Source organism: Struthio camelus, chromosome 4 (genome assembly GCF_040807025.1).
Source record: "Struthio camelus isolate bStrCam1 chromosome 4, bStrCam1.hap1, whole genome shotgun sequence".
NCBI classification, from domain to species: Eukaryota; Metazoa; Chordata; class Aves; order Struthioniformes; family Struthionidae; genus Struthio; species Struthio camelus.
Genome location: NC_090945.1, coordinates 83,939,306 through 83,955,849, shown reverse-complemented (window position 1 = coordinate 83,955,849; position 16,544 = coordinate 83,939,306). Strand labels below are relative to the sequence as shown.

The 16,544-nt window shown below is 59.5% G+C and overlaps 2 protein-coding genes across 14 annotated transcripts in view; one reads left to right on the top strand and one right to left on the bottom strand.

The window, feature by feature from the left end:
- Positions 1–2,526, bottom strand: part of PTPRA (protein tyrosine phosphatase receptor type A) — a 130,054-nt gene extending 127,528 nt beyond the window's left edge. For 3 of the 10 annotated variants that reach the window (XM_068943783.1, XM_068943777.1, XM_068943784.1), the window contains exon 1: positions 648–930. The gene's annotated coding sequence lies outside the window, so the exon portion shown is untranslated. Of the gene's footprint in view, positions 1–647; positions 1,027–2,395 lie in introns of those variants that run through there. The other 7 variants (XM_068943770.1, XM_068943779.1, XM_068943769.1 and 4 more) reach the window with 6 other exon arrangements.
- An 820-nt stretch (positions 2,527–3,346) lies between these two features.
- Positions 3,347–13,783, top strand: LOC104148594 (uncharacterized). Of its 4 annotated transcripts, none has more exons than XM_068943787.1 (8): positions 3,347–3,481; positions 5,434–5,499; positions 5,707–5,836; positions 6,131–6,306; positions 6,934–7,136; positions 7,780–8,347; positions 9,267–9,421; positions 10,409–13,783. In XM_068943787.1, exons 4-8 carry the CDS (start codon positions 6,222–6,224, stop codon positions 11,087–11,089), a joined length of 1,692 nt encoding a protein of 563 aa, XP_068799888.1. In that variant the 5' UTR covers positions 3,347–3,481; positions 5,434–5,499; positions 5,707–5,836; positions 6,131–6,221; the 3' UTR covers positions 11,090–13,783. The 4 variants fall into 4 exon arrangements, with proteins under 4 accessions (XP_068799888.1, XP_068799886.1, XP_068799887.1 ...); XM_068943785.1 differs by lacking the exon at positions 3,347–3,481 and adding an exon at positions 4,679–4,807; XM_068943786.1 differs by lacking the exon at positions 3,347–3,481 and adding an exon at positions 4,698–4,807 and having other exon boundaries at positions 5,437–5,499.
- The last annotated feature ends 2,761 nt before the right edge of the window (positions 13,784–16,544 follow it).

Here is a 16,544-nt window from a genome sequence, read left to right as displayed (position 1 = left end):
GAGACATCCCCAAGGACCCCCCTCAAACACTACTCCCCACAGGGCCCCCAAAGGGCCCTACAGACACCCCCAAGGACCCCCCCAAAACACTGCTCCTCACAGGGCCCCACGGAGGTCCCCACGGACCCCCCCCACAAACACTGCTCCCCACAGAGGTCCCCAAGGACCCCCCCCCACACACACTGCTCCCCACAGAGGTCCCCAAGGACCCCCCCCCACACACACTGCTCCCCACAGAGGTCCCCAAGGACCCCCCCCCACACACTGCTCCCCACAGGGCCCCACGGAGGTCCCCAAGGACCCCCCCCACAAACACTGCTCCCCACGGAGGTCCCCAAGGACCCCCCCCAAAACACTGCTCCCCACAGGGCCCCACGGAGGTCCCCACGGACCCCCCCACAAACACTGCTCCCCACAGAGGTCCCCAAGGACCCCCCCACACACACTGCTCCCCACAGGGCCCCACGGGCCCCCTCAAGGACCCCACAGGGCCCCCCCCGGCAGCGGAGCGGACGGGCCCGGAGGCGCCGGGGCCGGGCCGCGGGCGGGCGGGGAGCCGTCGCCATAACGACGACCCCGATCCCCCCCCCCCCCCCCCCCACTCCCGGGCGGGCAGGGCCGCGCCTCGCCCCGGGGCCGGCGCTCACCTGCGGGCGGCGCCGCCTCGGGCTCCGCTGCTCTGCGCTGTCGCTGCGCTGCTCTGCGCCGCCGCCCCGACCATGGACGCCGCGCCGGGGGCGAGGCGCGAAAGGGAGAGCGCGCGGCCCCCGCCGCTCAGCGCCCAGCCGCGGCGCTGCCGGCCCTCAGCAGCAGGAGCAGCAGGAGCAGCGGCGCCGTCGCAGCCGCCCGCCCGCTCCTGCCGCTGCCGCCGCCGCCGCCATGGTGCGGCTCCATGCAGGGCGCGCGCCGCTGACAGGGCCGGGGCGGGGCGGGGCAGGGCGGGAGGCGGGGCCGGTAGGGGCGCGGGGGCGGCCGTTGGCTTACGGGGCGGCGGTTACACACCGCCCTCCGACCCCGCCGAGCTCTGGGTAGCGCCGAGGTTTCCGGCTCGGCTCTGCCCGCAACGCGCCGCCCCGGCCCGGCCCCCGCGCCTCCTCCCCCCAACCAGCCTCGCGCACGCGCGCACCACCCTCCTTCCACCCCGCCCGCCCACCCGCCATTAGCCCCGCCAAGGCGGCGGGCGCCGAGAAACCGCCTCGCCGCTTTGCAAGGCGCCCGCCGATTGGGCGCTTTGAGAGACCCGCCGCCATTGGTCCGCCGCGGTGGTGGGGGGGGGAGGAGGAGGAGGGAGCGGCAGCGCGCGCTCTGCTCCACCCACCCCCCGCGCGCGCGCGCGCGCTCCCGGGAGCGCGCACCCCCCCCCCAACACGCGATGGCTCCGGGGGGCACCCGGAGACCCCCCACTCCAGCCGCACGGCAGCGCCCCCGGCCAACCGCGTCCTGTCCGCGGCTTCAAATCTTTAATCCAAAATTGCTCCGCGCCCGCTTTTTTCTTTTTTTTTTCCTTTTTTCCCCCCACTTTGGTTCGGGTTTACGTCCAGGTTTTGGTGTTTCCCCGGCGTTAACGCCGAGATGGCCCCCGCGCCGGCCTCTTTGAGGCTGCATGAGAGGTCTGCACGGCCCGTGCGCCGCTGCGACAACCGCTTACAGTAAAAATTAAACACTTGTTGCTAAGCGTTGGCCTTTATTTAAATGCAAAACAATACGAGCCCGGCCCAAACCGGATGTGTTGTGCAGGGCTCTCCCCACAAAGCAAAACCGAGGCTAGCACGTGGCAGAGGCTGGCGTGGGCGCGCGGGGCGCGAGGTGCTCCCTTCCCCGCCGACGGCTGATTCGGCCGGCGGCAGCGGCGGCGAACGGCCAAGCGGGCACGCAGCTCGCCTGCCCGGCTGCGTTTTTAAAACCGGGGTTCATTTTTCTTTTGCGAGTGGTGAATTTGGATTCTTTCCGCCTTCCTCCGGATTTGAGAAGGTCTTGACTTGGCAGGTTTTGGAGTTTTTCTCTGCAGCCAGGAGATTAGAAAGTTGACGGTTTTGTAAATTGGGGGCTGAGCTGCTGCAATGGTCCCAGGGGCCCCGGGAGCGATGCTTCGCAAAGCCCTCGCCGGCCCCGGAGCGCGCGACCACCGAGCCGAGGACGGGACCTCACTGATACCCTGCGGCATTAGCTCAGTGCCACAACCTCCTGCACGTGCCGGGTCAGGTCGGAGAGGGCGGGATGGAGGTTGGTGGGATGGGGTTTAGCTCTAGGTTACCCCGAATTGCTGGAGGGGGTCAGCACCGTCTCTCCGGTCCCAGTGAGGCAGGAGAGCACAGTGGCCTCTCCCCAGCTCCCATGCCTCTGCCAAGGATTTTCTCGGAGGATTTCCCTCCTGAGAAGAAAGAGGATGACTCACGTGCAGCTACAGCTTGCTTCCTCCTCGCCGGGGCGCTGGGGGCACGTCTCCGCTGTGCACTTTCCGCCTCCCCTCCGCCGGATTGCCTGGGTCCGTCCGGGAGCTGGGGAAACTGGTTTCACGCCGGGGGTCGAGCATCCTCCTGCGCAGCCCCCCGCGCCGCGGAGAGGTCTGAGTGGATTTAAAACCTGACTTGAGCGACGCTGGTTTGGTTAAAATGCTGCTGACGGACGCCCCGCTGCTCCCTCCGCCACCGGACACCCCCCGAGACGCGTCCCGCAGCCGGAGATATTCCCATCGTGCTGCTGCCATCTGCCGGCACGAGCCACCTGCCTGGGGACAAGGGACCGGTGACGCCACCACCAACGTCCTCGCTCAGGGCTGGGGGGAGGGAAAAAGATCGCCGCTGTTTGGGTGCGCGTGCATCTTCATATATGGCCGTGTTAAAATCCGCGGTAACGCGGCGGCCCACTACATCAAATGACGCGTCCCTTCCCCGCTGCCGTTTCCGACCGCCGCGGCGTCACCTGCGAGTCCGACTGGCGACGGCTGCGGCTCTTCCCCCGGATCGCCGGCCAAGATCGCTGCTGCGGGATAAAGCTCGCGCCAGAACCGCTTGGGGATGAACCCTCCGGCCTCCCTGTTCGCATAGCGGTTTCCCTTTGTCAGCTTTTAGTCCCAGAGATCAAAGATTCAGGCTCTCGGGAGAAGAGAGAAAAAGGGGGAGTCATTTATCATCTTAAACACATGATAAAGAGCCGTTCAGGACAGAAAGGACAGAAGGCATTTCTGCCTGATGACAATACAAAACGTCTTAAATTTATCAGCCTAAGGATATTAAACGAGAAAGAAATCAAATGAGAAAGAACAGGCACGTGTAAGGTTAAAGCTTGACTTTTACCTTAAAGACCACTTGTCGCTGGCTGAAGAAATACCTCCTCGTCCGTTCAGAGGAGCTCGGAGGCCTTTGCAGATGGGGACCTCAGCCTGCCATTGGGGTTTCTGCCAGGAAAAAACACTAACTCGGAGCCAAACCCACCCTTCTTCGTCTTGCTATTGATATAAAACCGCCGGACTCCAAGGCAGGTAATGAGATATTACTAGTTTGTAGGCATATTAATCGAGGAAACACGTACCTACTGCTGAGAGGAACAGGCGCGTGGCCTGCGTGGGTCAAACTTCACCCCAAATGCGGAAAACGGAGGAGGAGGCTCTCGGTAACGCAGGAAAGACCCGCTCCGTGCTATAGAGGGGGACGAAAAAAAGCACTTTGAGCAGCTTGCAAACGGGACGGCCGGACCCTGGCAGACCTGCCCTGCCTTCCCCCCGGGGCAACGCCGGCAGCCGGCTCCACCTCGCGCCCACCGGTGGCCTTGGGGGCGAGGAACAGCCTTGGGTGCCACGATGGACCTGGGGAGCCAGGATGGGCCTTGCAGGCCCAGGAACGGCCTTGGAGGGCCAGGACGAGCCTGGGGGGCTAGCAACAGCCTTGGGTGCCAGGACAGGCCTGGGGGCCAAGATGGGCCTGGGGGGCTAGCAACAGCCTTGGGTGCCAGGACAGGCCTGGGGGGCTAGGAATGGCCTTAAGAGGGCCAGGATGGGCCTGGGGGACCAGGAACGGCCCTTGATGGGCCAGGACGGGCCTTGGGGGGCCAGGAATGGCCTTAGGTGGCCAGGACGGGCCTTGCGGTGGCCAGGAACGGTCCTTGATGGGCCAGGACGAGCCTTGGAGGGCCAGGAATGGCCTTAGGTGGCCAGGAACGGTCTTAGAGGGCCAGGACGGGCCTTGGGAAGCTAGGAATGGTCTTGGAGAGCTACGAAAGGCCTTGGAGGGCCAGAAAGGACCTTGGAAGGCCAGGATGGGCCTTGGGGGGACAAGGACGGGCCTTGGGGGGCCAGGAACGGTCTTAGAGGGCTAGGACGGGCCTTGGGGAGCTAGGAATGGCCTTGGAGGGCCAGGAAGGACCTTGGAAGGCCAGGATGGGCCTGGAATGCCAGGACAGGCCTCGAGGGGGGCCAGGAATGGCCTTAGGTGGCCAGGACGGGCCTTGGGGGGCCAGGACGGGTCTCAGAGACCAGGAATGGCCTTAGGTGGCCAGGACGGGCCTTGGAGGGCCAGGACGGGTCTCAGAGACCAGGAAAGGCCTCGGGGGGCCAGGACCGGCCTGGGGAAGCCGGGAGCGACCGCGGGTGGTGGCGGCGGAAGCGGAAGGCGGTCCCCCGGGGGGGGGGTCGCGCCGCCTTGTCAATCCCCGCGACGGACGTGCGCGGCGGCCAATCGGTGGCGGCGAGCGCCGCGCCTGGGCGGGCTCAGAACGTTGCCCCGGAGGGCGCGCGCGCGCCCGCGGGCAGGGCGGCGCTGGGGGCGCGAGCGGGCTCCGGCGGCGACGGCAGCAGGAGGAGGAGGAGGAGGTAGGAGCCGGGGTCGGGGTCGGGGTTTTGGGGCGGGGGGGTCTCGGGGGGGGGGCCTTTTCTGCGCCGCGGCCCCGTGGCACGCCGCCTTCCCCACGCAAGCCTGGCGACAACAGCGCGATGCCGCCCCGTAATCGCTCGGGGGCCCGAGGGGCGGCACCGGCTCGGTCCTTGCAGCCCCCCCGCCGCCCCCCCAGCACCGAGCACCCCCCCCCCCCGCACCCCACCTCCGGGACGGAGCGGCGCCTGGCCCCAAGCCGCCACCCTGGCCTCAACCCCGGCCCCGGAAGCAGCCGCCTCCTGTGCATTGCTGTGGGAGTTAGCAACCCGTTTGCTTTTAAAAGGGGGTGGAGGGGGCAGCACCGGGCAGCACCGGGCAGCCGGCAGTTGCCTCTTTCTCTTCCCTTTTCTGCTGGTTTTGGGAAAGTTTTGATGGCGCGTGACTGCCCTGCGGAGAGCAGGCCCGACGCCGGGTTCAAGCGCGTTCGCGGAGTCGCCAGCGCTGGAAGAGGTTGAGCTGCAGATGGGAGGGAGCCCGGCCGGAGAGAAGAGCAAGGTCCCGCTGGAGCCTGCCCCTTTCTGGCTGCGGTTTTTCTCGAAGGACGCGTTTTATTGCTTTCCCATAGGAGAAGGGAGCCTCTGATCCGCGAGGTGCCACGTCACCCGGTGATTCGCCGAGGATTGACGCTGGGGTATGAGCGTTTTGTCTGCGTTTCACCTCCTGCGGCGCGGCCCCGCGAGCGAGCGAGCCTGCGCTGCGCAGGTTTCGCCCCTGCGCCGAGGGCACAGGCTTTCGGGGCCGTTTGTGGTCCAGCGTGGCCCGAGCCGCTGTACAAAGCGAGATAGCAACGGCAGCCCACGTGTTGGTCTACGCTCGCGTTAAATCTCTCCGTCTCCAGGTGCTGAGCCAAGATGGGTTTCGCCGAAGACAAAGTGTACGACTACATTTTGAAAAACTTGAGCAATTTCAGTAACATCCACGTGACGTCGCTGGCCCATTCCCTGACCTGCCTCACTGAAGCGGACAGAGTAAGTTTCTTTTTCTCTGTGCTCTTTTCTCCTCTGAGCTGCTCGCTTTTGGTCAGGGTCGCTCAGCAGGATGGAGGCCTTTTTGGGGGGGTGTGGGGGGGACGTGAGTGGTTTTAGCTTCCTGCTGCTCCTGCGTCTCAGCTGATGCCCCGGCTCGGTGCCGCCCGCGCGGGCCGATGCGTGTGGCCCCACCGAGGACGTCGCGTGCCCCATCCGTAGACCGCTGGCTGCCCTCCGTCCGCGCCGGCCCCGTTCTCACGTCCCCTGTGCCTCGTGTCGGGGTGTTTTATTTAGGATGAGCTCCAGACCCGGGAGGAAATGCGGGGCAGGCACTCAGCCGTGTTCAAGTTTTACCAGTTCCTGAAGTGCCGGCGGGGGCTGGGTGATGGATTTGATCAATGCGCTGCACAAGAACAACGCGGGGCACCTGGCAGAGGAGCTGCAGCAGCAGTATGACCTCTACCGCCTCCGTAAGTGGCCTCGCCGTCCCTGGGCCCCCGCCTCGGGCTCTCCCTCTCGCGGCGTTCGCCCGGCTCCCCTCCACGGGAGGGAGGTGCAGTCGAGAGACGTAAGCTGTCTTAGTGTCAGTTCGTTAAATGGTCTCGGGGAACGGGTCTTAGTGCTGGACGCGGGGGTCTGTGCTGGTAGCTCCGTCCCTAGCCCGGTTTGGGAGTCTGGCATCAGATCCGGCACCTGTTCTTGGTCGTGCGCGACCAGCGTGTCTCATGCAAGCACGTTCCCGAGCACGCTTAATTTCCTAGCATGGTGTAGCATCAAACCCTGGCTGTCAGAGAGGTGTTTCTGTCCCCGTGAACGGCCCCTGGATGGGATTTGTGAAACCCCGTTGCTAATTCTCACTGAACAAAGCAGCTTCCTGGCAGTCAGTCACCCGGCAGAGATGGGACCTGGGCTGCCGCCAAGCTGCTGTCTTCTCTTGCCCAAACACCTTCGTGATGGTCCCCAAGGATGTGTGTCACCCCTTGATGTGCCTGGGGACGGCAGGAGGTCTGGAGGTAGCCTGGTGCGGAGATGTTTGGGCTGACAGCAGGCCAGGTCTGTCATCTCGTCTCCCATCACCGCTTCCTTCCCTCCTGCAGCCAGCAGTGCCCCCATCTCCTCCGTGAGTGCCCAGATGCCGTCCCTGGGGGCAAACCCCGCTCCGGGTGCCCCGATGCCCGCGCATTCGCACCGTGACCTGCCCACCAGCAGCCAACCGCCTCTCCTGCCCCATGCCGCGACCGCTGCGAGCTCGGCTGCTGCCAGCGAGGACCTGAACGCCAGGGCCCCAGTGCAGGAAACGGTGAGCGACACGCGCATCGGACGTGGCTGCAAAGATCCTTTGTGGGCTGCAACGGCATTTTGTTTTTGGAGAGTCAGGAGCCTGTGTTAGGGCCAGGCTCTTTCTGGGACGCTGTGTTTCTGTGTCATTAGCAGAGGATGGAGCAGCCAAAAAGTGCTGAGAGGGGCAGCTGTTACCGTGATCTCTCCTAGCTCTGCAGTACCCGGGACAGAGGGGTTTCCCCTGTCTTTACCAGCGCTTTCCCAGGTAGTACGTGCAAGCGGGGTGTTGGGGATGCCACAAGCAGCTTCTTGGTACAGATCCCTGCTGTGTGCTTGCCCATCATCTTTGTCCAAGGAGATGCAGGAGGTCCAGGCACCCTGCTGCTCGCATGCACCAAACCCTTGGGTTAAAATGCAGCCGCCTATGTTGAGAAGCACCAGACTGTCCCCTTATAGCCTACGTACAGCTGTATAACTGTTGCCCTCTCCCGCTTCCTCTCCTTGCACGCACATGAGTGCAGGCTCAGCTCTGTTAGTCTGAGCTCCTCTCCAGGCTCCCTGGGGGGCACTAGGTTTGGCTCTGAGGAGCTCCAGGAGTCCTGATCCTGGCCGAGGTGGGAACAGTAACAGCAGTGCTTTAACACGGCTCGTTTTCCTTCCAGCTCCCAAAGGAGCTCCTGGAGCAAGAGAGTCCCCATCCGCCTGGCAGCGTGGCTTATGACAGAGCGAGCGATGGGCTCCGCAGAGAGGGGCAGGTCCTGCACTCTGCTGACGCTGCACAGGTGACAGTGGGGCCCCCCGTGGCCACCAACACGGCCATGCCACCGGCCGGCACCTTTGAGCAGGGCCGGGACTGGCCGAGTCGCCAGCAGCACCCGGTGTGCGTGGACAATGGGTATTTTGGGAACGCCAACCACCTGAACCGCAGCGCCTCGGGCCTGGGCCCGGGCAGGTCTCTTCTGTCACGGGATCCGCGCGCTGCTCGCAGCCTCGACCAGCCCAGGAACGAACCCGAAGAGGTTCACTACGTCTCTGCTGAGCTGCCTACGAGATCGGTCGAGGCCGTTCGCGTCAGGGAGTTGCCGCCGCAAACCCAGGCTCCGTGCGGCTCCGGGTATGGAGAGCCCCCGGGCAGCTTTGTGGATGTGCACAACCCCCTCCTCATCCAAAAACAGTTTGATGCAGAGCAGAAGCGGGTCGGGATGCTGAGAGACCACGAAGGAGATGGAGGTGGGTTTCCTTCCTGGGGGAGCAGGGTCGAAGGCAGTGCCGACGTCCGCCCTGGGTAGCGGGGCCAAGGCAGGGTGATGGGGAGGACGGAGGCTGGAGGTGGTGCGGAAAGTGGGCATGTGGGGTAGGGTCCGGCTGGGAGGCGATGGAGGGCCTTTCCTGGAGAACAGAAAGGGCAGTAGCTGCGGCTGTTGGCTCAGGACAGCCTAAGCTTGCATCCACCTTTCTAGCCCCCATGAGTGTTTGCAGAAGTGAAGGTAGCACCCTCTCTGTTGTTGTCATCCTTCTGCTCTCCCGTCTCTCGAGCCCCAGTTACACCCCCCCCCCCCCCGGAAGGGAGCAAAGTTGGCCGAAATCCAGCCTAGCTGCTCTTTATCCCGTTGTTTTCCCTCCAGGTGTTGTCGCTCAGCGTGTTTCGGCACGACGACCAGATCAGGAGTTCGCGGAGGCAGTTGCTTTGTTTGCGATGCCAAACTCCCTGATTAAACGTCTCTGCGCCCCCATATCAGCAGTTTGAGGCTGCCCTGTGCTCTAAGGGAGGGCCAGGGGTGCTGTCTGGTTTTCTGCACCCCTGGGAGGGCTCAGGGGCCCCAGGCTCTGCAGCAGGGCCAGGGCCGTTGGGCAGTGCTGGGTCCTGTTCGCTCTTCAGCATCCTCAGCTCTGGGCCGTGCTGTGGCTCAGGCCCCTTGCCCGTGTCCTGGAGTGCTGAGGATGATGAACCAGGCTGCAGGCCTCAGCGTCTCTTTTTCTGTGCCGATTGACACGTAGATGTGACGAAAAGGTGAAAACCCGTGAACACAGAGACATGCGTGCCTTGGAGGTGGGACTGTCCTACTGCAGCGTCCTTAGGGGAGAGCAAAACTTGCCTTCTTTTGAGGTCTGCTGGTTAACACAGGGCATTTTTTTTTCTCCCTGTCAGATGCTCAGATGGAAACAACCCCCCTGGTCTCTGCTCCTGCACGCACAGACACTTCCACGTCAAGCAGTGCCTCCTTGAAGCCTCCGGTACAAGAGGAAAAACTGCCTGCGGGGGAGAGAGCCAGCAGTGCCCTATCTGTGCTGACGAAGGAGAAAGTAGGTGATCTTAGTTTGCCAGGTTGCTGCTTGCATTTGATTCAGATCCTTGAAAACCTTTTTTCTGGCTGGAGCTTTTTTGCCGTCGGTGGTGCGTTTATTCAGGGCTTTTTTTTCCCCGCTGTGATCCTGTCCCCATCCTGGTGTTCTGTTTTTAAGGAGTATCTGAAAGAGCTGCTTTAGCAAGTGGCTGTTACAATACGCGCATAGAGTGGGGGCTGGACCCTGACCTCTCTGCAGGCACTTGGATGTCCCCCATTGATTTTGTGGGGCTGAGGGCTCTATTCGAGACCCCAAGGATGGGGGTTTTGAACAAAGGAAATCATTCCCCCCAGTGCTTATTTCCTTACCCCAAGTGTGCAGGGAGCCTGAGGCGCTAGGGTAGAAGTGCAGCAGCTGCATGGGTGCTCCCTGCCTGTGCCGTACGTATCCTCCCAGGGAAGCTTTCCCAGCCGGGCAGGCTTGGTTTCCTGCTGCTGCTCCCGGTTGGCACCCTGGTGCTTCGCACTGCGTGAGCTCCCTGTGCTGCTCGGTTGGGGTCAGTTCGTCAAGTCTCGTTTGGGGGATGCGCTTTGCTCCCCTCGCCATCTCAGGCCGTCATTTCAGTGCTGCCAGCCCCAGGGAGGAAGAAGGGAGCCAAAGTTTGTTGGTCTTTAACTCTCTATTTCCCCCTTGACTTGCCGGCCAATCTCCCAGCTTCCAGATAGTTTCAGATGCACATGTGCACCTCTCTCATCGTCTGCCTTCCCATATCCCTCCTAATCCCAAAGGCTCTCCGGAGTCCTGGTACCTTCCTGCCTTGCTCGTTCACCCAGCCCAGGGAGCTGCTCGTGGCCAGCCTTGCTTTCCAGTGACTGGAGACTTGGTGGCTGAGGGCTCTGAGTGCTGGAGCTGGGCTTGATGCTTGACATGGGTGCCTGAAGCCAGGCTGAATGTGTGATCTCTACAGCACCCACCTGAGACAGCCCATTTTGTTGTTGCCCAAAGGTGCTCCCAGCCTCAGCAGCCCCTCTCCTGGGCGCGACCTTTGCAGGCAGCTTTGAAGGCACGGCTGGGAGGAGAACCCCCCCAGTGAGCTCTCCTGGGAACATACGGGTGTTTCACAGCGAGGTGGAGGAAGACATGGAGCTCAGCAAGCCAGGCATTCTCCTCTCCGTGGTGGGGGAGAGCCCGCAGGCGGCCGGCAGATGTCTGAGCTCGCGGGGGCCCAGCGACCCCTATTCGGGGGACTCCAATCGCCTCGAGATAAGCAGTGACCCACTCATGGTGAGCACAGACAGCTCAAGCCCTGGAAAAGTGCTCCCTGGAGCCTCCTTGGGACGCTCATCCCCGGCTCCAGCAGCTCATGCCGAGCCCAGGGGAGGGGAGGCAACGGGAGCAAGCTCCCATCTGCCTCTGAGCTGGGACAGCACCTCCCAGGGCACCCACGAGGTCCGGGTGGACCGTTACCCCAGCGTCCTGCTCGGGGCAGCCCAGGACCTCCCGGAGAGAGATGGTCCCTTCAGAAACCCTCCAGCTTTTGACTCGAGCACCAACTCCAGCTTGTCTCAGGCCAAAGTCTCCCCAAGAGACAGCAATGGCTCGTCCTTGTCGTACCTTGCACCAGCTGCAGGCATCGCACTGATTTCGGCCGTGGCTTTTCTCGTATATGCTCGACTGCAGAAATAGCGCTGGAGCAGAGGGAAGAGGTGGTGGGCTGCCACTATCATTGCTCAGCCTGGGCGATTCCTCTTTGAAGCAGGAATTCGGCCAACGTGCTTGAAGCCTGAAGAGTAGGGGAGTGGGTGGTAGGGCCTTGTTAACTCTCCCTGGAAGGTTTCACTGGAAGAGGCCTTGGTTGCGTGATGCTCTTGGGTTTTGGTCTGTTCCCCAGCCATCTTGTCTTTTCCCTCTGCCTGTTGCACTTGCAGAGAAGGTCTCACTCAAGGACCGATCCCCTGAGTTAAAAATCAAAACCTTCCTGGTGATTATCCACGTCTTCCTTCTTCAGTTCTAGAAGGCCCCAGGGAAATGCTTCCTGGTGGTCCAAAGGGTGACCTTCCAGCTTCGAGAAAGGGTTTTGCAGATGTCCTGAAAAAGTGGAGCTGACTGTTGGCTCTGCTCAGCTTGACTTGAAAACACACCCAAGGGTCTGTGCAGCAGCCTTCACCAGGTGCCCAACCTCGCATTTGCCTTATACTGTGTCTCTGGCTCTGCTGCTGGGACCCTGGCCCATCTCTGTTGTCCTTTCCTCTGGCACTGGGTGTGCAACAAGGACCGTGGTGCGGCAAGGTGCGCTCCTCTCTGCTTGCTCCTGCCGAGGGGCTGAGACCAGCCCGGCGGGGTGGCAGGGCACGGCCAGCACTTCCACCTTGCCAAAGCCTTAACTGGTGTGTCTCCCCACCGCTGGGAGGATCTAACAAAGGAAAGCTTATTGCTGCCATGGGAAGGGGGAAGTTCAACAGCTCCAAAGGGCTGTGCTGCCATGCCCATGATGAGAGCACGACAGGCCAGACTGCATCTGTGCTCTTGCTCAGAGCATCCTCCCCTTCCCTCATGGCACAGAGAGGTCATGGGGTCTGGGATGGCTGGCATGCAGCTTGCTTTGGGAGGTGATGGGGCCGAACGGCTCCTCCTCCCTCGGTGGCGATGAAGCGCCTGTTTCCGTCGTAGCAGGTTTTGCAAGGTTTAATCCAGGAGCGCCCCTGTGAGACTGCTGGGCCGTGTCCAGGCACAGTGGTGACCCTCGGAGCCTGCCGTAAATACGATGGGATCCATAAGGTTGTGCCAGCCTCGTGGTGCTTGATGTGAAGTACCCTCCCGTGGCACATCAGGTGCCTTCTCCGTTCCTTCTGCGTTGCCGTGGGCCGTGTTTGCACTCCTTGCTGCTGTCTGGAGGGATACGTAGCACGAGCCTCAGCAAGAGGCTGTTGGTGCCACATCCCAGAGCTGCCCAGCAGCCCGTCACCTCCTTGGCAGCACTACTTGGGTACCGCAGAGCCCGTGGAGCTGAATGCCTTGCGGGAAGTCCTTGCCTGTTCATCCCTCCTTTAGCTGCCGTTTGTGTTACTCACTCCGGCCGCAAGAGTCATTTTGTTTTTTCACGGATGCCAAAGGAAATGCTGGGGACTTTGCAAGTCACCTGTCTGCATCTGCTCGATCCCATGTCCCCGCTGTGTTTCCCCCGCCCCCTTTACAAGCCCCAGGCTTTGAGCCATGTGGCTGCTTCCCCAGCTTTGCCTTGTCATTTTTGGTTTACTGACTTAGCACCACCGTTAACCTGGGGAAGGGAGATGGGACTTGGAGCTTGTTCTGACTTGGGCCTCGTTGGAGCAGCTGCTCACCAATTGCTCTCTTTCCCTTTCCTCAGCAATGCAAGAAGCACCTCTCTTAAATGATGAGGACAATAAATATATGCAATAGCAAGATGGTTTTTTGGTCCGACTGAGCTGTTTTTCAGGGTGAACCTGAGCTGTTCACAGCTTGTTCATATCTAGCACTTTATCTGTCAGAGGAACAGAGTGTGCTTTTAAACGCAATATAACTCCTCTGCTGGGAGAGGTGATGCAGAGACTGTTCTCTCCATTTGAAGACGAGGTGGTGACTTGCCCAAAACCTCCCTGCAAGCAGGGCAGGCCTGGGACTCTGAGAAGAACTCAGAAGTCCCTATCGGCAGTCCCCAAGAAGCTATTTTTCTCAGCTTTAGTAATTTCACCAGGGAGAGGTTTATATAGACCTGTGACCTCTCCGTGAAAGCTGCAGCTTTCAGCACTTCCAATTGCTCTTTATTTGCAAAAGGTAGGGAAATCTCCCCAAATTCTTTCACCTTTTTAAAAGGCTGGTGTTTATTACTGAGTGTTGTACTGAAATAAAGCAGAAATTGTTAGCAAATATCCATACTGTAAAGCAGGGAGCATTTGAGCCTGTGTAACCACATTGCAGAATCTGTCAGAAAAATCAGCCCTCTAAAGAGGGGGCGTGTATCTTCTCACAGATGTCTTCCGAATCGTGCAGAAGCATGTGGAGATCCCAAACCAGCAGCATCCGCACCAAGGCCCTCTTCTCTAATGCTTTAGTTGTCTGTAAAATTCTTCATGCATTTTTCTGATGCTTTTTAGCAATGGCATGCATACTTTATTTTCACATTGAATCACTCTTTAGTAAACAGCTGGTTTATCGCTGCTTTGGACTTGATAAAGGCATGTGTTCAGTTTTTCTGTATTTAGTGTGAAATGTCATTAATTCTAGAGGTGTATCATGACATTTTGAAAGCATAATCCGTAGGAGAACCTGCAGGAGGGAATTGTGTCCCTGCAAATCTTTTAAAAAAGAAAAAGCATTTTGCAAAATATGTAATAAAATTGTTTTATGTTTAACACTCAACTTGTGAGGTTGTCGTGTGTTTGTAAGTCGGCAGAGGGAGGGAATTTTGGCTTTTGATGCCTCTGTGGAGCAAAGAACGATGTTAAGTAGTTTTCACATGGAAGCTGAAGGAAGAATTAAGTCCTAACTTACCTGATCAGGGAATGGTTTTAGAAGCCAGAAGTGCTGCAGAGAAGAGGAGGCCACAAGGGATTAAAAGGCCTGTCCTCTCCTTTTTTTGGTTTTACTCTAGTTGATGCAACTTGGTTTTCCCATTGGGGAGAGATGGATACTTTTAAATAAAAATTAGTGTTGTTCCGACAAGTTTTGCCATGTGCAATTTCAAGCGACTCCCTCGGTGGGAGTTGGATCGTTTCCCTTACTCTATAGTTGCATTGGGATTTCTTGGGAAATCTCATCTGTTTATCGAGGTTCGTCTGCTGAGAATTCAGCTTCCTTGTGTGTTCTGCTTCCTTGGTCCTCCTCAGGGCATGTGGATTTGGTAAGACCCTTGCCTTGATTTTAGGCATGTTAGGGTAGCTCCTCCTGCTGCAGCATCCCAGAGACTAGAGGTGACCTCGCAGGGTAAGTGCAGGTTTGTGGGGCAGTTCGGATAGCCCCAAGAATCACCGTATCTCTGGTTGTCTGGTGAAGGGGACAGGTTAATGCACTCCTGTTGCTCACACCGATGTCTGGATTGGTACCAGGGTGCTGAGGAGCAGGAGGTTTATGAAACCGTTGGGAATGCTTCAGAGGGTGCTATTGGGTTCACGCAGTGTCACATCGAGACTAAGGCCCCCAGTCCATATCACAGAGGTGAACAGGACTCGGGGACAGTTGTCAGGCTTCATTTTGGAGCAAGCACAGGCGATGGTCTAGGGGATGGCCAGGACAGCAGGTTCGATGCCTCCTCAGATGAGGACGTTCAGGCCTCTCACCTTCTGCGGCAATTGCGCTGCCTTCCAGCTACTGCAGCTCTCATGCCGTCCGTGGCTTCGGTGTGTCAGGCTCTTCTCGGGCCGCGCTAGCCTTCTGTGTGCCCAGCAGGATTTTCTTCGCGTGGCAAAATGCTGCTTAATCCCTCACTCTTCTCCGAGGGTGACCTATGCTTTGACTGCAAATGGCATCAGTGCATTTATCATGAGCGGTCTGAAAAGAGAAGGGTGGTTCTTGCTGCAGGGTATAGCTGAGCTGTGGAAGTCCTCCCCTCAGCTGCCAAAGAGGCACTGGACAAGCTCATGGAAGAGAAATGCATCATGGGCTTTTAAGCAGAGGTCTGAGCTGCAAAGTGTTGCAGGCTGGAAGAGGATTTGGGAGAAATTTTGCAGTACACAGCTGTGGAGGGCTGGGAGGGAGAGCCCCTCTGGAGTGCACGCAGCCCCTGCTGGACACCATGAGCAGATGTATGCCGAGGTGGGCAGTATGCGTCGAGCCCGGCATGCCGCTCTTGCTTCTTCCCCCGTGACTCTCCCAGTACGCTCAGAGCCACGCGTTTCACCTGAAGCCTGCAAGCAGCAGAGTTTGGCTACCTGAGAGCAGCCGATTGCTAAAGGGGCCCACAGATGCAGTTTAGTGGGAAAACAGCTTGTTCCTTCATTCCTCTGTCCCCTGGGCTTGACTGTGGCTGTGATAGTCTTGGCCACGTGGAGAAAAACGCTCCTTAACTTGAAAGTCAAATCCTTTTCGCACACGCAGTTCCTGTCTTCCTTTTGGAACAAATGCTTTCCTTTTTTCCTTCAAAGCACAAACAGTGAAGAAAGACAAGAAAAGGCTGTTTGGTCTGCCAAGAGGAGGTTATTTTCTCTAATTACCCAAGGTGTGTTTGTAAGATGCCCAGGCACTCCATGCCAGAGGCTACTGGGCTGTTGTGCTTGTGCAGCCCGCGGGTCACGGCCAGCAGGCGGGGGACGAGGAAAGCAGGCCAGGGCTGGCAAGCCCTCAAGTCTGCGTGGACTGACCACGTGCCACAGCCGAAAGCATCCGGCCTTGAAAATTCCCCCTGTCTCACATGTCACAGTCTCACCTAGACAAGGTCAGCAGGCCCGACTGTGCCCTGCGGGCCCATCCAAACATTGGCCCTGAGAGGACACAGTGGCGTCTCTGTGGCTCAGGATCTTTGACACGCTCTCTTCGGCTAAAAAATGCAGGATGCTCTATGGGATGGGAGAAGCAGTGTCTTGTCACCCAACAGCACTTTTCCCCAGGTAGGGGACGAGGTAGCCCAGGTAGGACGGGCTACCTCGACCCTCCTGCCCTTTTCTCTGCCTCTGTGGCTCTCTGTGGGTGCCGCAGAAGACACAGCCTGCAGATCTAAGTCAGAGCAGGTATTTCTCCCGTTTCAGACTACTGCTTAGGCTCCCACGTAGCTTTTGGTCTCCCAAGGGTGTGCCCCACCGCCATCTCACGGTTTTTAACCAAGGTCTTTTGTTGTTGATGCAATGTTCAAAGAAAGGTATCATGAGCCATGGCGAGGGACAGCAAGCAGGATCTCCAAAGGCAGGAGAGAAACACTTAACTGCTCTGTGACTTACTGTTTGAACCCTCTTTGGTTTTCTCCCCAAGGGAACGTGGGTGAGCTGCTGTGGTGGAGCAGGAGATATTGGTGTTTTCATCAGCTGAGAGAAACTCCGTTTGTAGGACTGAAGCTGAGGTTGTAGCTACCGGGGTGGTTGCTCCAAGTCCCTTTGCAGATCGATCCATAGCTTTCTGACGGACTCAGAAAGCCCAAATGTAGTCAAATAAAAGGCAGATTCTGGGATGGAGAGAGAGAGAAATCACGAGT